Source organism: Rhinoraja longicauda, chromosome 25 (genome assembly GCF_053455715.1).
Source record: "Rhinoraja longicauda isolate Sanriku21f chromosome 25, sRhiLon1.1, whole genome shotgun sequence".
Lineage (NCBI taxonomy): Eukaryota > Metazoa > Chordata > Chondrichthyes > Rajiformes > Arhynchobatidae > Rhinoraja > Rhinoraja longicauda.
The window spans coordinates 29948061-29975568 of NC_135977.1; the positions used below are offsets into that span (position 1 = coordinate 29948061).

Genomic DNA, 27508 nt, shown 5'->3' on the forward strand with positions numbered 1-27508 from the left:
GATGTTTCGTGTCGAGACCCTCCAGAGATGTTGCCTGTCCCGCTGAGTTATTCCAGCTTTGTGTGTCTATCTTCATGTATCTATCTTCGGTTTAAACCAGCAACCGCAGTTCCTCCCTGCATATTCCCATCGCAGAATCTATCCCTCCCTCAATATTTGCAATTTGAAATTTGTTTTTTCCCTTTCTCAATTATGATTACAGGTCTTCATGCTGAAACGTTAACCGTTTCTCTTTAGACAGGGAATACAATAAAAACAAATTTCCAGCATTTTGTTTATACTTGAAGTTTCCAACATCTCGAATTTCTTTGATTTTCATAATGTTCTCAAACTTTAATTTATTTCAGTGATGGCGATTTATATTTATTATAGATTTGAAACTTCATTTTTTTAATTCAAGAACGAAACATACATTTATGTGGGCTACGATTAAAAGGTGCATCAAAGCAAAACAAAATTTAGCTTGCATACAAGCTTTCAGCAGAAGCTTCCCGACAGAGAGCTGGCAGAGGAAATGGAAGTTATTTTTTTGCTCTGCAGCCTGGCTCCAAAAGACCAGATGTTCCGCACACACACACAAAATAGTCCACATTGAATAGAAAACTGCAGACTTTCTGCAGTCCACTTCACATGACAAGATGCTTTCACATATCAAACCAATTTTGTTCAAGAAGTGCACTCATTCATGACTATGTATGCAAGAGGGTGCCCACATTCCAAAGGCCTTTTCACCACCTCACATTCCACAGCGCAAGACATACTTCCTCCAGTCACGTAATAACTTGTCAAAATTAAAATCCAGTTGTGATAAGGTTACAGCAATGAACGGACTATGACGATCAGCTAGGTGATCAGACAGCATCCAGCTGTGGGAAAAGTTTCTCAGTACTTCTGGCTTCAAAAACATTGCTTCAAAAAGAAACACTAAAAAGCACTCAAAAATGTCCACATCCTAAATGACTCAAAAAAGCAGACAGTAAACTACTTGCTTAAAAGTCCTGGTTGATTTCCTATTATCCTAGATACAGAGGATGTTCTCCAAGCTTGATTTACCATGGAATATCGTTCTCCCTTGACGTTTCTTACACAACAATCCTTTCAATAAAAAACACACACTGGAATGTAATTCAAACTACAATTTAACTGCATCCATGCTGCAGTCTCAACACGCAAGCACAGTTATGTCAAAACATCTTGAAACGAAAGCTAACAGCTGGAAAACAATGCAACCAGTTTCGTAATGCAATATAACAATTAAGTGACAGGATAAAAACTGGTGCATAAGAATTTCTCTAAGATAGTAGCTCATTAGAATGAGTATTGCTCTGCAGCCAAACAACGAGGAGATAGTCGTCTTCGGTCACATCTAGCAGCGATAGTTCAAGATTCAGTCTCTCAATGCTCAGAGTTGATGCTGCCAATGCCCAGCTCATCCAATACTCATCATGTGCTGCCTCAAATCTCACATTTCAGCAACGTGGGTATATGTGGCCCACCCATCACCAATCCTCATGGGCAGCCTTCCATTCCAAGCAATTGGGCAATTCCTTGGAGTAGTGCTAGAGCAGGGCAGGGATAGGACACAGTTCCCAGCAAAGCCACGTGCAGCTGCAGCCAATTCCCTTCTCAAATTACAAAAACAAACCGTCTATGGGCATTTGGATAAGAAGTCCAAGAACACAATAACAAATTAGAGCAGCTACCAGCATTTTTGATTGCCAAGATAATTAATGTAGGCATCATCTATTGAAGAATTTAACGGTGTATCAAAATTATGCCTTCAATTATGCCGGCACATGAATATATCCAGTTATCACCAAGCCAAAAGATAAATATTCACACCAGCTTCCCCAGTTTAAAAAATTGTGATCACTCTCTCCTTGGCAAATTAAAATTAGACTCGCCCCACCCCCAAACCAAATACAAGGAAAAGTTATCACACCAAGGCAATGTTAACTATTTTCTTTTTCCTGCCTACCCTTCAGGCTAAAATTGTAATTCATTTTGTTAAATGCAAAGCACGAAGAGAGGCAAGAACATCATAATATGCCTTAGTCCGAAAAGAGAGAAAACAATTATAGAAGTAATGAAAGGTGTAAGGAAGGCAGAGACCAAGGTTCAGACAGTTTAAAAAGACACAACACTTATCTCTTCCACTCATACAAGATTGCAAAATTTCCAAACTAAACTATTTTTACTAGATGGGTTGAACAAAAATTGAGCCACTGGATCCAGTAGCAAAAATTAAGCACAACGTCTAGATATATACACAGCTTTTCAAAATATTCCATTGTTTAGTACAAAACCAAACAAAATAAACCCTCAACAATTCGAGGTGCTGCCTGTTTACTGGAGCTATCTTCCACATCATAAGATGTACATGACTCAAGGAGCTGCAAAACCTAATCCTGACATAAGCATCTTTGAAGCCATGCTAAACTGGTTTGGTTACAGTTGGGAGTGCTCTCTTGGTGCAGGTATTTGGGTGCCTCGATACACTTGTGGTGTTCAGCGTTGCAAACTATGCACATAAAATTAAACTATAGTACTTTACTGTTAGATCAATGCTTTTTCTCTATTTCACCCTTAAACAATCCAAGTTATTACTTCACTACTGTTGCACAATAAAGTTCTGTATTGTATTGTATTGTATTGTACAATGCAGAATCTACTCTTTAGATTGAGAGTGACAACATATATACTTGTAGAGTGCCATAAACCTAAATAACACATTATGGGGTCCTAAAATCGTACAAGCACATCCGTACCAACCGTTCTACACCAAACTGTTCTTCAATCAAAATGCAACAACAATCCTTTCCTCCAACAGCTTTAAATCACTGAGTCCAGATCTGATCTTCCTAATGCTATACACAATGATTTCAATAGATAATGCCTACATTAATTATTCTGTATCAATTCATATTAAACGCAAGTAAATCAACCTATGTAGAAGGTCTCAAACATTTCAGGGCCTTAGGATGCCCTAAAAGGGCTTCTGAGGTGTAAACAGTTTGATTTTTTTTAAATGTACATTTAAACAAACAGCAACATGTTTATCGCCAAACAATCAGTTCTAATGAACTGATCATGACATCAGCTGGAGTACTGCGTGCAGCTTTAGTCACCTCAATGTAGGAAGAATGTGATCGCATAAGATAAGGTCCAAAGGAGATTCACCAGGATGTTGCTTGATGACTAGCATTACCAGATGAAGAATAAAACTAAATGGCAAAGATTTAAAGTAAGCGACAAGGGATTTAAATGGAACCCAAGAAGGAACACTTTCACCCAGAGTGTCAAATTCCTGGAGTACACTGCCAAAGTGCTGGAATTCAGTCACAACATTTAAACGGTGTCTTGTCAAGATTAATACAGATAGTTGGTGTGGACAGGCTGGGGTGAATGGCCCATTTCAATTCTCTATAACTAAACCCCTGGCTCACATTCCAGACCAATGAATGAGACAGATGCCAGATGATCAAGATACAGGAACAATCGAATGTCAGCTGAACAAAATTTTACAAGTATACATTGTACAGTTCATCTTCAAGTGATTTTTCAAAGTGTGGATTAAAATTCATGTATCTATTACGGAATATATATACGTTAAATATTAGTTTTAAAATACAAAGTTAAATTACATACTGTGGATCAGCTTTAATTAGACAGATGAAAGGCATATAAAAACTATGTCTAGTATGCCAGCTGTATGCAGCTCAAATTTGTTATCTTACATTCACAGAATCGTTTAAGATATCGTTTTCAGCAAATTAAAACTAAAATGCAAGTAGCCTTGTGCCAAAACAAGCCTTCCTTACAAGTTCTAAAAACATGTTAAAGTGTAGCACATTAGCAATTTCATCTAGAGTCTTGGTCAGTGCTGTGTTTATTTATATTTTTACCCTTGTTCATTTTCAGTTGGATTTAAAATAATTCCACTGGAAAAAAACATACAATTTGAGAAATTCCAGTCCATCACTAACGCTTGGATTTAGTTTTGATCACTAGAACTGTTCATTGATAAGAAACCTATAGCTAATGTTAAAGGGCATAATAAATTAAATTTAGTATCATTTAAAAGTAAAAATATAGAACATGTCACAAAACTTGCTTCACTTCAGAGCCAGAATCATACAGCACGGAAACAGGCCCCTTGGCCCATCATGCCCATGTTAACCAGTATGCCCCATCTGCACTATTCCCACCTGCCTGCATTTGGCCCATGTCCCTCTAAACCTATCCGATCCACATACCTGTCCAAATGTATTTTTGAACATTGTGACAGTACCTGCCTCAATTACCTCCTCTGGCAGCTTGTTCCAAATACCTAGTGCCTTTTGCGTATAAAAAGTTGCCCCTCATGTTTCTCTTAATTCTTTCCCTCCTCACCCTAAATCCATGTCCTCCAATTCTCGATTCCGCTACTCTGGGAAAAGATTGTGCATTTATTTACCCGATCTAATCCTCTCAGACTAAAATACATGTCAACTTCACACCAAGTAACCATTACTAGCAACAAGGAGTTTTGCAGACAATGGTTTGTTGGAAATAGGGAAGGAGACGACATGGAGATGGGAAGGGTTAAGAAAAGATAAGAACGAGACATTACGACTTTTGTGCTCAGCAAACTCTATTCATTGAATCCCAGTGCCTTGGGCAATATTCCCCTATCAACATACAATCAATAGTTTCGTTAATCAACACGAGCTACAATTAACATAGTAGATAAAATTATACTGCAGGAAACAGAGTTTTTGGGCAATCCAAAAGGGAAGATTTTCCTTGCGTCAGTATTCATCATAAGCACAAGACAAAAGTCGAAAAAGAATGGGCACATTGCATAATCCAACTAGAGAATCAAAATAAAGGATCAGTCAAGTATAATTCAGATGTGGGTTGGCAAATCACAATTTAACAGACTGATAAATTGACTGCAAGACAAAGAAACTGCACATTAAGGCTTGAATAAGTAGCAGTGTTTACTTGTATTTCCAATGTTTCTCTCTTGCAAAGCATTGTTATTTGTCTCCTGAATGATCAACAATCTCCAAAATTCTGTTTTTAAACACAAAGTCAATACAATGTAAGCTTGTTCACCATGTGGAAAACAACAATATACATTTGCCGATGCACCAAAATGTAGCTCATTTCAAAGCTACATTTTTTAATGTTCACAAAAACCTTGAGCTTGTACCTCTTTAAACAGAACTGGGACAGTTTCCACTGAGTTTTGTGAATGTTGTTCAAGCAGTAGCATACAACATATGATTCAATATTTAAAGAATAGAATGATTATTTCTACAAGATGTATCTATTGCTGCAGTTAAAAGATTATGTTTCACAAATATTTGAGTTACAGGGAAAAGTGACAAGATACTCGAATAAAAGATGCCAAAGAGTAAAGGATAATTATTGTTTTGTCAAGGAAGATATTGTGGATCGAAATAATGCATTACCTCATCAACGAATTTTAAGCCTATGATTTACTATAATGCAGAATATTAGTCATAAGGGAACAAGTTTTTTTTTAAAATACACTATCAATCAGGTCATCACGTCCATGATTTGCCACAATAATGCAAAGACATTCCTCAAACTTGCAACAATTGCTATTAATAAAGATAACGCTATTATTTATATGGTGAAAATACCATGCGCTCTCTCAAAGCATCTAAATCTAAACAAGAAAAAGTCTTGGGGTGACCACAACATATTGCACAGCACTTTAGGAGTCATTTTGCAAATGCTGTTTTCATTACTTTCTCTGTGAAGGAAGGCAAAAAGCTCCCCCATAAAAAATGTGATACTTGTTTTTCACAATGCTAAGTCAAAGTATTTGCAGAGCAGTGGGAAACATTATTTTATAGACTATGGGTCAGATGTGTTTTTATTGGGCGAAAATAAAATCCTTCACAGAAACTGAAAAATTACTACAGCTCCATAATCCTTGACATGACTTATTGAATTAGCTTCAACATGTAGCTCAGCCAACAAAAAAGCGACAATCCTGCAGATCAATCTGGACGGAAGCAATGTGTTCAACATCATAGAAACTGACATCCCCACAAAACTGCACCTACATAGCCTGCTTCATTCATTTAGAGCGAGCCCCCAAAACAGTAAATAACTCAAGAGCTAATTACTACCCTAAAGTGTGAAACAATTCTTGAAAACTATCACAAACCAAGGAACACTGCTTCCATAGATAGATACCAAAATAAACTTCTATTCAGAAAGCAAAATTCAGCAACAAATCGCCAGGGATTCCCTTTCGTTTCAGCTGCTGAACAAATTGAAACAAGACTATAAATTTTTGCAATACCTAACCATCAGAATAGACAACCATTAGGTGATCACACATGCTTTTCCACTAACAACAAAACAACTTATTTCTGAATGTTTGAGCAGCAGATAACATTTAATACACTTAAAAAATTTGAGTCAGCATTTTAGAAACTAATCTTTGAACACTGGAAATGCAGAAAATTACAGTCAAATTTTATCGTCTTCAACCACTTCATCTCCAAGCTACATAATCAGCTACATAATCACCAAAATCCACCCTCCTCCAATTCTGACCACATATAGCCCAAATTTAAGAATTTCAGCACTAATGACATCCTTTCACCTGTGCTTTGGAATATGCTGCTTAAACCTTTTGACCCCTAAATCCCAACTATTTGACTAAAGCTTTGCCCATCAGCCCAGGTCTCATTTTTCTTTATTCAATAATGCTATAATCACTTTGAATGTGTTTCTGTAATAGAGGCAATAGAAGTACAAATAGGCACCATTAGTTATCTGTCTAGGTTAACCAACCTTCTATATATGTCAGGAACAAAAAAAAATCTATGCAAAAGAGTACAAAACAGAAACTAATATTTGGGTTCATGCATCAACTGAATTCCAAGTCTTTAACTGCAAAGGAAAATAATGAAATGGACATGGTTATTGTTTCTTCCACCTACACTAGAATTGCTGCCAAAATGGATACAGATATAGCAAATTTGTGGTGCAAGGTAATCAATCCAAATCTTTTATAAAAATCATTTTTGAGACTTTATTGAAACTCAAACACCTGCAGTACTTGATATTCCTCCAGGTGGCACTATGAAAGTACTTTGAAAGGTAAGTTGTCATACTGTGTGTGACACAACAGATGCTATCTTTCTGCAACGGCATAACATCAGATTGCAGAATCTAGTCAATGTTGCTGCAAATCACTGTTACCCAATTTATTCTCCCCAGCAATCAATCACACACACGCATGCTAGCAAATAATACAATATGCTAAATAAATTAAAATTCATAAATTTGATATTACATAATTAGATGTATCACTAAATCTTCCAATGTCTAAAATTCCCCCAAAATTCTGAGCACGTATTCATACTTTAGCCTAGAAAAATGTCTCCAAATTATATCTGGATTGTGTAGTCTGAATGCTTACTGTGTACCAAATTTTCTGGGTTGCAAAACTATATAAATTCTAATAGCTTCTAAATATTTCTCCCACAAAATAATGTTTGGAAACCATTAACCAACTGCCTATGTTTCAAGGCAAAATATTATAATCAACGTGTTTTTAATCAGCTTGTGGGGAAACAATTGTTAAAACTTGTGTTCCTATTAAATTGAAGGAAGAGCTTAATAGCTTGATTAATATTTAAAAATGAACAAGAAGTGACCAAAACAAAAAGCAAGAAAGAAAATGATAGGAAATACAATGCAAATATGCAAAAGCATTATTATCAAAAAGTTGTGAAACTTCTGTCTGCGGGCAACACAACTATTGACAGTGGAATGGTGGGCACCACAAGAGCAAGGAAACAGCTCAGAAAGCAGTGACTGAAAGGGAAGCACAAGTCTGAGCCTGCAAGGCCTCCACAGCAGTTAGTGGCTGCCTCCAATGCCACAACATTCAAATGGAAAGGAAATACAAAAGTAAAAGAATCAACACTGAGGACAGAACAGCTGAATGCAATATGAAGGCAAGCAAACTCTCATCAATTCCAACATTATTCATTGGGGTTTCTTGTTTCACTTTAGAACATCTCTACAATGCAAGAATGGGTGGGGCAAATCCCCAAACTTTATTTTGAAGTTTACTTTATCTTCAATATAAAAACTCACAGACAGATTAAATTATAGTTCTCATGAAAGCTCAAAAGCCACACTCACGAAAGAAACAAAGGTTGGATTTTAAATGTTTAAAATCAATTTGTACATTTTGCTGCAGTTGAAGCTGTCATGATTTCACTTAAATAGCACGTAATACCTGCAGCTATCCCTGTGGCCCCTGTAGTGGCTTTTGGTCTGAATGGAAATGAAACAGACTGCACATTCAGACAATACACTTACAGTTCTGTATCCTGAAAACTCCACCCACAATGAACAGCTACAATAGCATCTCATTATGGCCATGCATTTTAATTCAGCTCCTCAAAGCAACTAAATAGTGTCTCCAAGTTCAGACATATTCAACTTTTTTTTCAGACTATTTCAAATCTTTATCCAATGTGGGAAGATGTCTGGCAAACAGGGCAACAAATTATTTCACAAATGAAATATATTACTGTTTAAGAAGTTTACAAAAATACTTTGCAATTCTCTAATTATCTTCATGAATAATAACTTTTTACTGTTTGAAAATAATTAACCAAGAAAGCAGGAAAATCATCACAGCAAGTACAAGACTCAGTCTAACTAATCAAAAAAAATCAGAAACAAATTAATAAAAGCCTTCCAAATAGTCTAATATATTTTTTAACTAAAGCAGCAAGAAAATTTTCAATACATAATTTCTAGGTACTGTAACTCAATTTGATCAACAAACAGCATCAGTTTCCTTGATTAAGAAAACTTCAATACACAACGTCACTGACATTTAATCTTTTAAAGATAAGATATAAAGAACAAAGTTCAGGTCGAAGAATCAAAACTTATTCATGCTTTCGTTTCAAAGGTGGGTGCCTTGCTCACTTACAAAACCTAGATGTTTTTTTAAAAAAGCTTAATATTTTCATGTGTTAGTATAAAGAAAATGCTACAAAGTTAAATAAAAAGCAATGTAAATATTTTTAAAATACCCATATTAATGTAACCCAGCTCAGCCACATTAGAAGACCAAAAAAAATCCTGTTGAGCAAAATGCTTACATCAGCATCAGCCAAGTGACACATTGCGTATCAGAGCAAATTTTGTGGTTTTATTATTTCTACTTAATTCCCATTATAGAACAGTTAACACTGCAGAGTCTTAATCTCCAATTCAAAGTATTCCGACTATAATATCACAATACAGATAAAGGTATACAAAAAAGTTGTTAATGCATCAACTACTACCTTTATTTCAAGATTATCCTGCCAAATCTCAATTCATGTAGAAACTTGGACGGTATCTATATTCTTTTACAGAAAGTTCCAGAAAAAAGATTTAACCACAGACAGAACGAGAACTGGAAACTGTATTTCATTTTTGCACAGAAGCCAACGGTTTTTTTTAACTAACAATCTGCAATCAATGCCACAAAATCAAGTGTCATCTATGTTCATAAATGTTAAACAAACTACAACATAATGACAGAAAGGCAAAGTAATAGAAGTCAAAACTCAAACAATTTACCAAAATATATTAAATGGTGGACGGATGAGATCACAGACCTGTTTCCCAGGTTCTGATTAATAACTTTTCCAAACCAGTTCTTAGTTTTGGCATGTGACTGCAACATGTGCCATAGTGCTCCTCATAAAACCTCTTGCAACAGGCAAAATAGTTCACTGGTTGTTACAATGCAGGATACTCCACAAAATTACATTTCGATTTTATTTTACATCACGTTACTATTTCTCATCAGTGTGCAAGAAACAAGCAAAAATCCACAGCCATGGCCTGGCTCTACGAAATAAATTCACAGCTGTTGTCGACCACATCATCTCCCACAAGTTTCTTGCAAAGTGTTTGATCTCCTGGTAAGGGGGCTCCACAACAGCTGAAATGTGTTTCCAGGCTGCTAAATTCACTATCCATAAAATGTTTACTGTGCAGACCAAGTTCCTACTCAATTTGCTTGTATTTCGATGTGAAGAAGCAATTTTGTATTTCCACAAAATATAATAATATATCTGGTGTTCAAACACTACAAGATGCAGCAACAAAAGTAAACAATTTACATGATTTAATGCAGAAGCATTTATAATGTGGAAGGCAATCTGAAATGTTGAAGAGAATAGTTAGGAATTCCAAGAATTCCCTCGGTAAATAGTATACAACTATCCTGCTGACAGAGTCAAATTACCTTGCAGAAGGCCCCTCTGGAGCTTTCCAGAGGCCAAAGGCTGTAAAACACCAGCCACTTAAAACAATGCATCTCTATCTGAACACAAAGCACCAAAAATATCCACCACACTAGAATCAACAAGAGCTTCCGCAGGTGAGTGGGAAAGGTTTCTGCACATATTTTCAATTTAATTTCAAAAAACACAAAACAAGAAGTCAATTACTGATATTGCGACCAACAGTCCCTGAACAGTTCTATTGAAGGTCCCTCCCATTTCCAGAAAATCAAAGTGAAAATCTTATTTAATATTACTGATAAAACTTTGCAGTTAAGTCATACACCATTTTTAGAGTCAAGCATGAAATTGTCAAATAAAACAGTCAAGGCAGCTTTGCAATAAAAAAACATCATCCACGATTTCATCTATCATACATGTATCTTCAAAATATCAGTGCAAGCCTGAAAAACAGTCATCAATCAGGTAAGCTCCTGCTCCACCTCAACTGTTTCATTATAGAAGAAAGAAGATGCAACTCACCTCGTAATTCATGATGAATTATATCAACAAGATTTGGCTCCTCTCCCCACCAGTAAATCCACAATTCCTTGGCTTCAGGTCTCACATCTCGTCGCCATACACACAGCAGATTGGCCTGTAGACATCTAATAAAGGTCTGCAAAATAGGATCATCCTGAGCTGGTGCTGAGATGATGGGACCACAGCCCCCAAGTCCCTGGAAACTGTACCTACGCCATTTGATGCCAGTTAATTCAGCCTGTTGGTTGAGAAAGATTTCAAAAACGGCTCAAGAAAAGTGTACGAACATCATCTTTCAGAGCAAAATCTGTTCATTGTGTCATTTCAAAACATGGTTACAAAAATAATATGAACTATGCAACAATACGTAATATGACAGGGTCTTCATGACTGGAAGTCAATACCATTACAACCGTAATCAATTACAACATATGAATGTCCGAAAAAAACAACATTGCCATTGTCAAGCAACTCACGATAGTTACTTAATATACTTTGACCAGCAATTGACAGTTTATATAATGGATGAGAAGTGTATAGCGTAATATAACGCAAAATCTTCACTGGAAAAATAATGCCAAATGTATTATCATGAATGTGTTTAAAACATTTTTACTGTTTAGCACTATCTGCAAATTAGATGACATTGTGAATGTTTTAAACGGTTTAATCATCAGGGTGTCAAGATTTTTTAAATACTCTCTTTAAAACATTAAATAATGCATCGAATTAAACCAGTGAAGAACACTATGACTGCAGCAACAACAAAAAAAGTGTTTAAAATTAAAACTTCGGCGAAGTGATGATTTATTACCACAGACAGTATTTAAAAAGAGAATACGCGCACCGGAAAATGTAAAGGGAGGGGGGGGGGGGGGGGCGCATGAGAATTTAAAAAAGAGAATAATTGCCCTGTAAACGCCAAAGCAAAGAGCATCAGTTGCATCTAGATTGTGTTTAAACTCTCGCTACCACCCCCCCTTCTTTTTAATTGATAAAGAAAAAGAACACGCTTTAATTCGGCTTGAAATATGCAGACATTTTTCCACTTCAAGATGGTGGATTAAAAGCTTCCAGCACTGTTAAGGGGGGAAAAAAATAATAATGTGCAATACGTAGTGGAGGCTATTTTTTTTTTTTTTTAGGGAAGGAGGGAGGGGAGGGTGGAAGACGAAAGGAGGGAGGGAGGGTGGAAGGAAGAGGAGGAGGAGGGGCGTGAGCATCAAAAATAGAGGAGCAAGGAGGAGGAGGAGAAGGGAGAGAGAGGAGGAGGGGGAGGAGGGGTGGGCTGGGGAATAAACTCCAGACAGGAAAATAAGGCCATGTAAACGGTTATGCTAAAGCATTAGCAGAAAATGGCTGCTCCCACACAGCCTTAGGCCCCTCTTTCTTTCTCCCTCTCTCTCTGTCTCTACACCACTCTCTCACTCACTCACCAGAGAGAATAAATTCGAATGGCAGTCCTCCAAGCTAGCACCGTTGGCCACCCAGTTTGCTGCAGTCATGCTCCGTGCATGACTTTCTCTCCGGAGGTCGAATTAAAGATCCCGTCTTGATGGGTTTGTTGTTGTGGGGGGGTTTTTTTGTTTGTTGTTTTGGGGGTTTTGGTTTTTTTTTTTTTGCAACAACAATTGTTTAAAAAAAATAAAAAAAACACGAATAAATATGCAGACGAGATCCAAGGAGGAGAGGAGGAGAGGAGTAAGGAGGAGAGGAGTAAGGGAGAAGAGGAGGGGATGGAGAGGGAGAGGAGTAAGGAGGAGAGGAGTAAGGGAGAAGAGGAGGGAATGGGAGAGGGAATGTAGAGGAGAGAAGAGGAGGGGAGAAGGGGGGAGAGGGATAGAAGGGGGATAGGAGTGAGGAGAGGGATAGGAGTGAGGAGAGGGATAGGAGTGAGGAGAGGGATAGGAGTGAGGAGAGGGATAGGAGTGAGGAGAGGGATAGGAGTGAGGAGAGGGATAGGAGTGAGGAGAGGGATAGGAGTGAGGAGAGGGATAGGAGTGAGGAGAGGGATAGGAGTGAGGAGAGGGATAGGAGTGAGGAGAGGGATAGGAGTGAGGAGAGGGATAGGAGTGAGGAGAGGAGTAGGGGAGAGGAGTAAGGAGGAGAGGGGAGGTGTGTGGGGTGGGTTGGTTGGTTGGTTGGTGGTGGGGAGAGGGGGAAGAGAGAAGGGAGACGTGTATAAGTTCTTTAAAAAATAAAATTCAGACCCACGACGCCTCCTCCTCACGCGGACCCACAGGCAAAAAATAAAAATGATGATTTTTTATAAGGTAGGAAAAAAATTCTCCTCAGGCAGCGATGGAAGAAGGTGACGTCCGTCCGCCCGCCCGCCCGTCCGTCCGCCCGCCCGGAGAGACTGGTCCGCTGCCTTTAATTCAAGAGGCTCCCGGAGGTTTCATGGTACACATTTATATATCTTCTTCTTCTTTCCACGCACAAGAGCGGCGTTGTCTTCTTTGCGTCCGTCCGCACACACGTTAATGATGATGGTGATGATAATATAATAATAATAAAAATGAAAGGAATCCGGTGTTGGCCGCCGCCGCTGCCGCTGCTGCTGCTGCCGCCGCCGCCGTTGTCGGAGGCTGAGGCTTCTGTCTGTCTGTCCGCTGCTGCTGCTGCTGCTGCCGCCGCTGTTGTTGTGTCTCTCTTGGCTGTGGTTGAGCTGCTGCTGCTGCTGCTCCCTCTCCCTCTCTCCTCACACATTCACTCACTCTCTCTCTCTCTCTCTCTCTTTCTCTCTCAGATACACAGTCTCTCTCACACACTTACACACACTTACACACACATACACACACATACACACACAGCGTAATGGCGACAGCGACGAGGAGGAGGAGGCGCTCGCCGTTTCCCCCGCCAAGGATTGGCCGTCCCGCCGTCACATGGAGGAGGAGAAGGCCGCCGTCGCCGCTCTCCCTTCCCCTTCGCCTTCCCCCTTTTCTCCTTTCCTCCGCCCCCCTCAAGCACCGACCGAGGCTTCACGTCAGGCCGCCGGCCGCCTCAGGACGCGGGAAGGCCCGCTGGTGGCGCTGCTCAGTCAACAACACACACACATACAACACACAGCACCCTGGCCTGGCTCATCACTGCTAACATTGACAGCAAAAACCCATTTAGGGAGGGGGAAAGAAAAAAAAAAACAAGAGAGGTGAGTTAATAACAAACTTTTAATTAAAAAATTAATTTATTTTAAAAAAACACTTTTTATTACATCAGGTTTATTACATCACTGCCAATTTTTTTCCAGCAGAGGAATAATATATGTATGGCACAAGGAGATTTGTAAGAGAAAGGATACTTTTAAAAAGAGAAAATCTCTTAATTCATTGAGGCATTTCCCATAATTGCTGACAATATTAAGCTTTGCAAGATGTTTGCACCTCTTATTTTTCCAAAAACTGAAGTAATTTTGCACCCAGTTTAAATCTACCTAGTCATTATCTGATAAATTCATTAAAAAAATGTCCTCCTTCAGAATTTAATTACAGCCCACAATAGTGTTAACTGGGTTATTTGTTTGCACTATTATGGTTGTCATCCATTAAAACAATAAATTGGTTGAAAGTCTCCCATGTGAAGGTCAACAAGGGGCATCTTTCCTTTTAACTCCACATTTATCTTGCTCTATTTCACTTTTAAGCCATTCACAATGATTGCTGTGAGATATTCTAGCATTTATCAGAATTTTACATCTATTTTATGTCTTTAATTACATTCTATAAATCACTAAATCATCATGATACCCAATTTGTTGAAACTGAACATAAATAATGATTTCTGGGATCACAGTTGAGAGTGTGTAAATGAATGAAATAAATAAACAGCCAAACATATCACCTGGACTCAGCCAAAAATATCAGCAGGAGACACTTCTGTAGTGGGGGGAATCTCTCCGACTCAACATATTAACGAGGACGCTTCCTAATATTTGATGACTCCAGGGAAAGACTAAGTACTGTCCTTAACATTTATTCCAATCAATTTAAACCAACAAGAAAATTGAATTAGCTGAAAGTAATAGGTCTAAATTTTCCAGACTTTTATCGATAACATCTTTCACAGACGTGGCACCTAGTTTATTAATATTTTTTCAACCAAATAATTCCTAAAAGTAATTTATGAAATAAGTGAAAGGTATTCCAGATAACCTTTCATGTAATCTTTCATGGAATTATTCTGAGCCAAAATAATTTCAAGTTTTAAAGGGGGATTTTCAAATTTGTAAATAATTATTTCAAATAGTTTTAAAAACTAACTGCACTTAGGCTAGGCAGTTTTCTTCAATAAGGAGAATAATATAAAAGAGAAAATCTCATCAACCTAATTTCATTCAATTCTTAGGATGCATTTACACAATGGCATCGGCAGATGCTTTGGAAAAGATAAACTGCCATTTTTTTCAACAGAGGATAATATATGGCACAAGGAGATTTATAAAAGAAAGGATACTTTAAAAAGAAAACCTCTTAATTCATTTTTTAATTGATGCATTTCCCATAATTGATGGCAATATTAAGCTTTGCAGCAGAAATTAATTTCAGAAAGACACACTTTATGTAATTATGGTGCTGACCTTTGCTTTTTGCCATTAGGTTATTGCCAAACTGTAAGCTAGCATAGATGCCAGTGTGATAATGTATTGAATCTATGTACTCATCTAAAAATACATTTATGTTTAATCTTTCAACATATTACACAAAAATGGGATGCCTGCAAAAAGTCTGTTATCCAGGTTATCAATTGCCCATAATGTATAGAATCATAACTTCCCCAAATTGCTACTTATTTTTGCTAGCTTTGGAATGTTTTTCAGCTTGTAAATATTATGTAGCACAGCTGTTTGCCTGTTCCTAACCACCATATTATTGCACATTTCTATGAACATGTCTTTGCGCCTTCCATTCACTCTGCATAACTAAAGATATCAAACTTATAATGATAAAAAGCATGCAAAAAATTACTAAAAGGAATAGTTGTGGACTCATCACAGCCTTGAACTATAATTGATACTTGGTCAGATATACAACGTCAGGATGCTTCAGCTTCTTGATAAAATTGTGTAAATTCATGGAAAATTAGCAATCCGTTTCCGCATTAAGTCCAACACACATCTACTACAAGCTTTTTTTAATACTGGAATTGTGAATATTTCTACCATTCCATCAAATTATAACATATTACAAATTCTTTAACCAAATCATATAAAAGCTATTCATTTTTCTCTTAAAATGTCTAAAAATGGATGTTGAATGTCACAAATGGACTTAACTAGATTAAAGGATCGCATTTGGTTTATAGACATGAGACTGATAAATTATAGCAATTTATTTCAGGAAAGTATTATCATGATAATTTTTAGGTTGTGTGATTCCCTTCAGGTGTTATTTAAAACTGCAACCAAGTTTTCTTAAGTGACACATATTGATAAGGCTAAGTAAAAACATCTGTAACAACATATTCCAGCAATCTCAAAATGGATTTGTGATTGCTCATCCAGAAATATTTTCAACAACAGCTATAATAAAACTAGTAATCAGTCACAGCATATTGCTTCAATTGTTTCCGATGCTATTGCTATTTGACAATTAATCTAAAGATAGGCCACATGACAGTAAAAGCACAATATTAAAACAAGATTTTTTTTCTCCTGGTTGTTTTTTCCCTCGTGCAGCAATGCACTTTGAAATGTGTTTTTTCTAAATCAATTATTTTTAATGAAATATTGTATTTCCATTCCTGTTTTTTTATTTGGATACAAATTACATTTTTCATTAGGTTTTTTCAGGTTTTTACCCGGTAAAATAAAGATTTTTATATTAGATGTGAAATAACTGAGGTTAATCATCCATCATGCAGTGATAGTAATAGCTGTTGTTTAATTCCACTAAATAAAATATAACTATAGGCAAATAATTAATCTTTAAGTGTCAAATAGCCTATTTTTGTATCATTTGCAGGATAAAATAAAATTTATGTTTTAAAATCACTTACTTTAAAATATTGCCTTCTATAGACATTTCACATGCATGGTCTTAAGATTGCTGTATTAATATTTCTGTTCTACATTTCTACCGATAGCCTTGTCAGAATGGTCTTTAGATTAATTTTGAACATGTTGGTATTATTGATATCTAGTACTTCATCACTGTCAATAGATAAAAATGATGGTAGTTTAATAATTTGAGGAGTCCATTAGTATTTTTTCAGTACAATAAATAATATAAGGTGATCTTATTTCAAAAATATATAATCAGGAAAAATCTCTATGGTCTGAAGGACACTGCTTTATAACATTGAGACAAAATTCATCACAAAGGTTTGCTGGTGCTATATGTATGAAAACAAATGTTTTCGTAATATGAAAACTGGGAAGGACTGCTGCTCAGAGCTATGATGCATGCACTCACTTCAAATTATTGGTGCTAGCAGTCAAGTGTTTTATTAATTGTAAATATTTGCATACTTTGCATGCTGCTTTATTGATGTCTTTAAATTGTATAATAGGGGTTTTATGTCACAATGGTTTTACACAACATGAAACAAAGCCAAATGGAGCCAAATTGAGTCATGCAACAAATCATATTCATTGTAAACATACTTTAAATCTGTTCATCTATTCAGCAAATATTAAAATGCTTGCACAGATTCCGGAATGTCTACAATGTAAATCATAACTATAGTAGACCCACACATTTTTGTACATTTATCAGAGCACGACATTAGGAAATTAATAATCATTTTTCACGAAAAGTGAAGCAGCTTCCAGGAAAACCAAGTTCAGTTGTACACAAACAAAAAGCCTCCACTGCCACTGTGAAATGACTGATTTAGATAAACATAAGTCTTGCTCTCAAGATAGTTTGGATAGTTTGCAAAATTCTGTTGAGTGATTTTTCTACAGACTACCGTCTTTAACCTCTGAATACATAGCTGCATCATATTTTAACTACAATGCAATAATTTACTTTATTTGCCCTGTTCAGTGTTACACAACAGTATACATTAGTCCAATTATACCTCACAATGGTGCACAAGATTTAGGTGCAAGTGTGTGCAGATATTATTAATAGCCAACCTTCGACGAGTATGCAAAATCTTTGAAGACTATTTGACTGAGCAGTACTTGACATGATGATACTTATTCATAAGAATTATATTTCTTCTCATTAAGTTGAAAATATTGGTCACTCTCAGGTCAGATCAAAAAACATTTAAATTCTAATAATTATTGTTCTGGACAGGAGTAATGTTGCTGTAAAGCTCTTCACAGTATTCATTCCCATATTGTTTGTGACAATTTAACTTTACTATAAGGTTATGTAAATAAAATGAAATGAAAAGGGAGTTGTGGAGAGAGGGGGTTCATGGTGCAAGAGGGAGCAGTTAAGTAGGTGGTGACAGAATGACAGAATTAGGTGGCTAAAACTCAGTTAAATATCAGCAGGTGGATTAATGAAACCTCAGAATATACTAACAGAAAATATTTGCAATTATTTTGTAACTTTACACCAAAAGCTGATAATGATTTTTTGAAGAAAAAACCCATGAAGTGTCTGTGATGTTTCTACTGTAACAGATGGAAGTGCACATCGTGCCACAGCTTTAGTGAAGCAGAGGAGTGGACAGGGACTCATTCTTCTCATCTGTCTTTGCCATTCTAGCATTTATTTGCATGGTTTCCTCAAAACCTATTTAAAAGTAATATCTTTAGCACATGGATGCAGTCATTAAGAAAGTCTTTTTCAGTCTTTTAAATGCACGTCAAATATCAAATTAAGATCCACAAAGAGGGTTATACATGCAAATATCATTTATTGAAGTGGATTGGAAACTCGGATCTAATTTTAGAATATTTCTTTATTAATGTTGCTTGGTAAAGTACACTGTATTTGACTTTGATGCAGATGTTTCAAAATTGGATTGGGTAGTGCTGTTATTTCCATGCCACACTGCTGGAGTTGTATTTACCAGGGAGTGAAACATATTAAGGACCAATTGTGAACCATTTTGAGCCACTCCCGAAATTCGATTCAGCATTTCCTGGCAGGTGTTGGGCTTGCACAATCTGTGCCAGTGCCCGCGTAACCCTCCTTTTGAACAAGTGAGGGAAATGGAACTAAACTGTCCTGAGTGTGACTGTTAGTGGAAGGACAACTGGAACGACAAAGTTTTCATTGCATATTGGGTCCCCCAAAGATAAGTCCCACGCTTACCTTTTAATGTTTGGGCACCAATCCCCACTTGCCCACTCCTCCAGAAGCGCCAACCAGCACCAAACCCATCATACACTAACACCAAAGAGAGACACAAAACGCTGGAGTAACTCAGCAGCTCAAGCAGCATCTCACCTTGTGCCCTTCTTCAGACCCGAAACATCACTTATTCCTTTCCTTCAGGGATGCTGTCTGACCAGCTGAGTTACTCCAGCGTTTTATGTCTGTCTACGGTTTAAACCAGCATCTGCAGTTCCTGCAGAAAGTAACACCAGGCCCCTAAACATGCTTCTCTCCTCAATTCACAAAGGCCTTAACCCCCAATTACCTCAAATAGAATCTTGGTTAGATGTCAGGAGGTTGCTCTTTTCACAAAGGATCATTGACCATTGTCGGTTCATGCCGTGTGTGCAGCTTCCTGCAACGAACAATGCATGAATTTCTGGAAGTGGCTGAGAATCGAGCAGGCATACCTTTGATGCGTTATTCAGAAACGTCACCTATTCCTTCTCTCCAGAGATGCTGCCTGTCCCGCTGTTACTCCAGCATTTTGTGTCTATCTTTGGTGCAAAGCAGCATCTGCATTTCTTTCCTACCCATCCTGTTTTTATGCTGGATAACTGTAGGACCATCCAATTGCTATTCTAACCGACCCCACTTGAGACAACCAAAACCAGAGACCCCTTTATGATTGAACTGCTTCATCTCCAAGCAATCCTAGCCACATTGTATGTATTTCATTGTCACTGTTACTTGTCGTATGCCTTTTTAACCACATTAATAATCTTCTCTTAAAGTAATTTAAGACATTTTTGTTGGCTTTGGGAACATTACAGGGCTGCAGGGGGCCATTGCATGTCAAGGCTCACTTTGCCTGTTTGTAGCAAGACTGAGTAGAACAGACTCAATGCTAATTACTTTCTGCCTTCCTTTTTCACAGTGAGATGCTGTGATAAATGAAAGGAGGCCAAACACAAAAATGCAGGCTGCACTGAGGGTCTAAGACTATTGTCAAGGAGCTACCTTTGCCAGGACTGCAGCCTGGGGGTCCATTACCTTCCAGGTATGTCTTCCTTTGTGTCCGTTAATTTGTGGTCTTATTCAATCTCCATTCTCATTACTGTTGGCCTCAGGAATCTTGATTCCACAGTGGGCGATGTAGACCGAGACTTTCACGATAGACAGCACCTCAATGCAAAGAAGGCTATGGGCCAAATGCTTGTGAATAGAATTAGTGCAGATGTGTCCTTGAAGTCAGCTGAACATCCTGTTTCTGAAGAAGGTTCTCGACCCGAAACGTCACCCACTCCTTCTCTTCAGAGATGCCGCCTGTCCCACAAAACAGCATTTTGTGTCTATCTTCGGTGCAAACCAGCATCTGCCGTTCCTTCCTACACACTCCTGTTCATTTGCTGGATAACTCTACGAACATCCAGTTGCTATTCTGACTGACCCCACTTGAGACAACCAAAGACCGAGCTGCTTCCTCTCCAAGCAATCTTGGCCACATTCCCTCTCGGACCAATTTGTGAACTTCCCACCCTCCACTGCCACCCCACTCCAGCCGGGTTGAAGAAATCCTTTTGCAATACTCTACCAAATCTCTAGTTCTCCCATCATCCTATCACTTTGCCTTAAGCTTCATACAATGGTGGTTTTTAGTCAGTACCAGTAGGAAAATAGCCAACGCAATCAATACCGCTGGGTTAAATTAGCAATGGTGGTGATGCCATCGAATCAGTAAAAATCCCACTTACTTTCACCTATTGTCCTTATGCACAATAGAATATTTTTTTCTTCAGGATATCAACAAATCTGACTTAAAACTCCCACACAGCACTATTTTGAGCCTGTAGTTAGGGTGTGATATGTTATGAGATTGCAAGACTGCTAGGAAAAGAACATAATTGTAGAAATTCAAGTGAGTAGATCTTGAAATACCATCGTGCAGTGACTTCTGTCTCATATTCTGGAACATTAGCCCGCTGTTAACATTTATTCGTCAAGGATTAGATTAACGAAGGATAGCGGATGGTCAGCTGGGCCGCTATTCCCAGGATGCATTAACCAATGCAGCTGGAACATCGATGTTAACCGGGTTCAGCTTGCATCGATGCTGAAGTTAAAGATGCACAATTTCATTTCATTTCTGTCACGAGTTTGATTTTCACTAAAAGGAGCCCATAGGGAGAGCCCAAAGTTGCAGCAACAACTCATGGCGGGGAATCCATGCAAACATTTTGTGCCATATTGAATCCAGAATAAAATCTCCTTCTCTGTTGATTCCAATGTAGGGGATTGACTGCAAGACAGATTTGGAAAGAATTTGAAACATTTTCTGGCTTATTTTTAAAATTAAAAGTTTAATATAAAATAAAAGTTAATAATTTTGATAGTTATTTATAGTTTTGTATAATATCTCTTGAAACACTTTTTCTCCATCTGAATTTGCCTGGCTAATTATTACAACCATTGAAGTCATAGTATCCATTCTACAGTATATATTCCTCACTTTTCTCATCGAGTAATTACATTTAATCTGCCTATGCGACCACATGTATGTTTGAAGCTAAGCTCTACTTCATCATATGTGATATCATCAAACATATCAAAGTTTATCTTATCTATGCCTTTCAGGATTTCGGATATTTCACCAAGATTATCCGTTATAAATCTTTCCTCCAGTGGAAATATTGTCTGTAGAAACACGGAAATATTGTCTGCTTCTGCTGCTATATCTTTAAGAAGTAGTTAAAATTTACAATCACTGCTTGAAATTTGTGCTTGAATCCTTTGGGTACAGAGGCCAATATACCACTAGTTCACTTCAATACTACCACACACTGGGCTAATGGTTCCATAAAGCCATCTACATATGGGCTCTCATCCTTCTTCTGCTAAATGACGGATAATGTTTCCAGAATATATTATTTTTTATTAAATTAACTAATTGGAGAATAAATGCATAGACACCAATGTATTTGCATATGTTTTATCTTTGTGAATCTCACGCTCTAGGGTGCTGGTGCCTTTCCATCTTTAAATTAGATCTTCACCCAGCAAAATAAAAAGACTGCTATAATAAGAATCAGTAGGTCAGGCAGCGTCTGAAGAGAGAAACAAAGTTAAAGTTTCAAGTTAATCGATTCTTTTTTTTAAATTTTTTTTAATTTATTTTATTTATTTATTAGAGGTTAAATACATCAATGTACTTCACATATATCTTGTTACAATCATTGTACCCCATAATTTTATGGCTTTAAAAGAAAAATAGTAGAAAGAAAGAGAGAAAAAAAAAAAAAGGAAAAAAAAAAAAAAAAAAAAAAAAAACTTTTATCACGCAAAAGGAATCCACCAACTCGATAGTTTTCCGTCCCCCCCCTACCACGGCCCGAGGTACTCCTCCACCCTATCTTTGTAATAATTCTATAAATGCAGACCACGTCTGATAGAAGCGTTCTGATTTTCCTTCCAGGCGGAGTCTCATATCTTCCAGATGTAGTGTTTCAAACATAGTTGAAATCCACATATTTAATGTTGGTATAGGAGCATTTTTCCAGAATTTTAAGATTAATTTTTTTCCTATTATTAAACCGTAATCAAATAAATTCTTTTGATACGCATTTAATTCCGAACTACCTTCTGTCATTCCGAAAATAATCCATTCTGGCTTTGGTGTCATTTTTATTTTAAACACTTTTGTGAAAATTTCAAAAATTTCAGTCCAAAACTTTTGAATTTTTGTACAAAAGATGAATGAGTGCGCTATAGTAGCTTCTTGACAATGGCATTTATCACAAATTGGTGAAACGTTAGGGAAAAATTTATTTAATTTAGTTTTTGAGTAGTATAATCTATGTATGATTTTAAATTGTATTAAAGTATGTCTTACGTTAATTGAGCATTTGTGCACATTTAATAAGTATTGTTTCCACCTTTCAGTGGAAATTTTTATGCTTAGTTCGTTTTCCCACTCACCTCTAATACCTTCCGTTGTTGGTATTACTGCATTTAGTATAATATTATATATATGTGAAATTAAATTTGGTGATTCCGCCTTTGTATTCATTACTTCATCTAGTAAGTCTGATGGGACGTTGTGAAATTCATGCGCATGTTTTTTCAAATAATCACATATTTGGAAATATTTAAAATACTGATTGCTACCCAGATTGTATTTTAGTTGTAATTGTTTAAATGATAATAGTTTTCCCGTATCATACAAATCTCCCAAAGTTTTAATTCCTACTCTTTCCCAATGTATGAATGCTTTGTCTATAATCGAGGGTTTAAACAAAGGGTTTTTAGCAATAGGAGATAGGAGAGATAAGTTTCTTAATTTTAAATTGTGTTTTATTTGTTTCCAAATTCTGATTGTACTATGTATAATTGGGTTTTTGTTGTAGTTTGTGTTATTCACCGTCATTGGTGAAAGAAAGATTGCACCAATATTAAATGGGGAGCAATCCTCTTTTTCCATATTGATCCATTCCGGTTGATGAAGAGCGTTATCCAACAATTGAATCATGTTTCTAATATTTACCGACCAATAATAATACATAAAATTAGGGAGTGCTAATCCCCCTACTACTTTGGGTTTATTCAGGTGTGATTCAGGTAATCGATTCTTAATCAAGTTAGTTTATTTTAGTAGGGAAAAAAAACTGTAGATGCTGGTTTAAATCGAATGTAGACACAGAATGCTGGAGTAACTCAGTGGGTCAGGCAGCATCTCTGGAGAGAAGGAATGGGTGACATTTCGGGTCGAGACCCTTCTTCAGACTGATGTCAGGGGGGGGCGGGACAAAGAAAGGATGTAGTTGGTGAAGGAAGACAGTGGGAGAACTGGGAAGGGGAGGGGAAGAGAGGGACAGAGGAACTATCTAAAGTTAGAGAAGTCAATGTTCATACCGCTGGGCTGTAAGCTGCCCAAGCGAAATATGAGGTGCTGTTCCTCCAATTGCGGTGGGCCTCACTATGATAAGTTAAGAATTAATAACACAGATTTTTAAATGTAGATGACAAATACAGTTGGATGAAATATAACAGCAAATATTAAAACTGTGGTGTACACTGTAGTACAAAAATAGTTCTGATGTATAGATTTGTTGTGTATGTGTTGCAATATCTTCATGAAATCAAATGTACACTATTGTCTATATTTATTTCTATATTCATCAGGTGTTTAAGAGATATTTTTCAAAAGCGTTTAATTAATCCTTTGATTTCAATCAGCCTATAAGTGTGGAGCTACTCTCTCTGACTCTGGAGTCACAGAGACCCAGGTTCGATCCATACCTCAGGTGCTGCCTCTGTGGAATTTGCACATTCTTCCTGTGACCACGCGGGTTACCACCAGGTATTGCTGTCCTTCCCACATCCTTAAACACTTGCGGGTTTGTAGGTTAATTGGCCTCTGTAAATTGCCCCTGGTGTGTAGGGATTGATGTGACAGTGGGATAACATTAAACTAGCATGATCAACATTAAACTAGGTGATCAATGGTCGGCATGGACTCGGTGGCCCGAAGGGCCTGTTTCTATGCTGCATCTTTCAATCAATCAATCAATCAACCTGCCTTGGGACTGTGCTGATGTAAGCTGACTAAATAGAACTAGAAGAAAGGATGAGCATCACCAATGCTTCGTGAACATTTTTCTTTCACATGTATAAATCAGGCCAACAAATCCACATATAAACATAGCACAAAAAGTAAGGAAATTTGTGTTTGGTAGATTATTTCTTTATTGTAACAATGCTTCTTGGCAATAAATCTTATACCGTTGGAAAGCCTGTTTATTTCCCTTTTAAATGGTGCCACATTTGTAAGGAACATGCATTTGTGGGATGAGCAGCAGAGCTGAGTATATGGGATGCGCCCATGAAAAATTTGCCAAATCTTCTCTGCCAATGCCAAACAGCTTATTCTGCCATTGACTCTTGTTCGGTGTTGTTTGGTGGATTGGATGATTGGTCTGAAGAAACAAGACATATTGGCAATTTAACAATTTATTCATTTAATAAACAGGAGCCACAGTAGCGTGTGGAAGAACCATACACAGCCACAACAGCCTGGCACCTCCTCCACATGCCGGTCACCAGCCTGGTCACACACTGTTGTGGGATGGTATCCCATTCTTGTCAGCACCTGGGGGTACCAGAAGCTCAAAACAAGAGTCAATAGCAACAGCAGAATAAGCTGTTTGGCATTGGCAGAGAAGATTTGGCAAATTTTTCATGGGCGCAACCCATATACTCAGCTCTGCTGCTCATCCCACAAATGCATGTTCCTTACAAATGTGGCACCATTTAAAAGGGAAATAAACAGGCTTTCCAACGGTATAAGATTTATTGCCAAGAAGCATTGTTACAACAAAGAAATAATCTACCAAACACAAATTTCCTTACTTTTTGTGCTATGTTTATTTGAAATTGGAATGTATTTAGTGGGATTACTTACTGGTTTGAAAGTCACTTTCTGCTTTCAGTTAATGCCGCTTCAAAGCATAAATCCAGCCCAGATGCTCTCTAATCAGGCTAAATGTTTCCAGTCATTTATCTGTGGATCAGCACCTATTCTGAGTCCTGGCAATGTTGGTGCAAGGTGCAGATCACAGTATGTTGCAGATATGTGCCTACTTTTGCAATACTGAATACTAGATGCCATCTCATTATGACAACATACTAACTGTATAAGTTGGGAGTCTACATCCAACTTGCCTGCTGGGTGCATGCACCGACCCAAGCTGTACAAAATCATGAGGAATAGATTGGGTAGACGCACAGCGAATCGTGCCAGAGTAGGGGAATTGGGACATAGGATTAAGGTGAAGGGGGAAAGATTTAATAGGAACCTGAGGGTTAACTTTATCACACAAAAGGTGGTGGGTATAACCAGCTGCCAAAGGAGGTAGTTGACGCAGGGACTAATGCAACATTTAAGAACCAGTTAGACAGGTAAATGGATAGAACAGGTTTAGAGGGATATGGGCCAAACATAGGCAGGTGGGACTAGTGTAGCTGGCACATGTTTGCCAAAATGGGCAAGTTGGGCTGAAGGGGATGTTTCCACGCAGTAAGACTCTATGACTCTATGCTGTGTGAAGTTTCCTGCATAAAGTTGTCACTCATTACTTGTTTAAATTAATTTCCGAGTACAATTGTAATCCATTGTGAAGAGGAGGCTGCCTGTAGTATTTCCTGGGACCAGTATTGAGAGCATTTGTTATACCACCAGAAGGCAGACACTGGCTGGTGTGCACAATGTCACAGCTTTACAGGCACAGAACATCTCTGCAAACAGATGAAATGAAGGCTTCAACATGCTTGTTGAGCTTTTCAAATCTACAGCTACCACTCTCAAGCCTACAGCAGCCTTAAGTTCAGACCCAAACCAATCCAGTTGTGGCCATTGCTTCCCCTTCCCCCAACCACTGCCAGTTGAAAATCATCTCACTGAGCATAGATCAAAGCTCAACTCAGGATCCCCCTTCAATTATGTGAAATTTGTATGAGGTTGTATGAGAAAATTTTGTGCTTCCACCTTTAAGAATGATCTTCTAGGTTGCTGAAAAACATGGGCAAGTTTGTCTTTAAGTGCCGTGATAAAAGCAAATGCCTTGTAAATGCAAGATAAGGCACTAGGTATTATTAGTTTTCAGAAGCTCACAAAAGGCAGCATTGATTTGCCATTGAGTTTACTAAAAAAACCTATATAGTTTGTTCTTCAGGCGAAATAAATATATCGGATCCACATTTAATTGTATTTTATAGCTATTTCCAAATGCTGGCTTATTTTTCAATGGAGAGTGTATGTTAAAAGAAACATTCGGAAATGAATATGGTTTGTGACCATAATAACAAAGTGGATTATACAGTCCTGCCTATTTCCATGATTTCAGCCTTCTGTTTAAAGAGATGTCTTGGAAATGTTTTAATGGTTTAAATATGCACTACTGAAAATGTATTTCACGAAACCTGCCAATTAAAGCGCTGTTTGCGTTGCTGATTAATCTTGTGCAGGCAAGTAGCAATAATTCAAGTTCATTTTTGAGTGCGATACAAGTCTGGACCTTGGACCTTTGATCTTTCCACTTATGTTCAAAAGCACAGGGTCATCTTTAAATCCCTGTTTATGACCTACCAGCATGTCCCTTGAACTTACTATAGTTCAAATCTCCTTACTGTTGTCTAGACGTTCAAACCTAAAATGGTGGAATGCGGTGTGGATAAATTTCAGGCTATGATAAAGTATTTAATTCTGCCTTAAAACCGAGGTTGAAACCTTATTTCATTTATTATCTGCAGAAATACCCAAATAATAAGGTAGGAAACTTGTAGGAAAGTGTGCTTAATAGAAATTGTGTTGTACATGTTTCTGCTTTCAGATAGAGCGATGGTATATCAGAGAATGTCACCATGGTCACTGAACTGACAAAACCTAGAAGGATAAATTATCACTTAATTGAA

The 27508-nt window shown here is 37.5% G+C and overlaps 1 protein-coding gene across 3 annotated transcripts in view; it reads right to left on the reverse strand.

Moving 5' to 3' along the window:
- LOC144605997 (mediator of RNA polymerase II transcription subunit 13-like) overlaps positions 1-13606 on the reverse strand; it is a 207036-nt gene extending 193430 nt beyond the window's left edge. For all 3 annotated transcript variants that reach the window (XM_078421739.1, XM_078421740.1, XM_078421738.1), the window contains exons 1-2: positions 12257-13606; positions 10821-11058 (exon numbers count right to left, since the gene is read on the reverse strand). In XM_078421739.1, coding sequence (XP_078277865.1) covers positions 10821-11058; positions 12257-12325 — 307 coding nt within the window. In that variant the 5' untranslated portion in view covers positions 12326-13606. The remainder of the gene's footprint in view (positions 1-10820; positions 11059-12256) is intronic.
- Positions 13607-27508: the final 13902 nt, after the last annotated feature.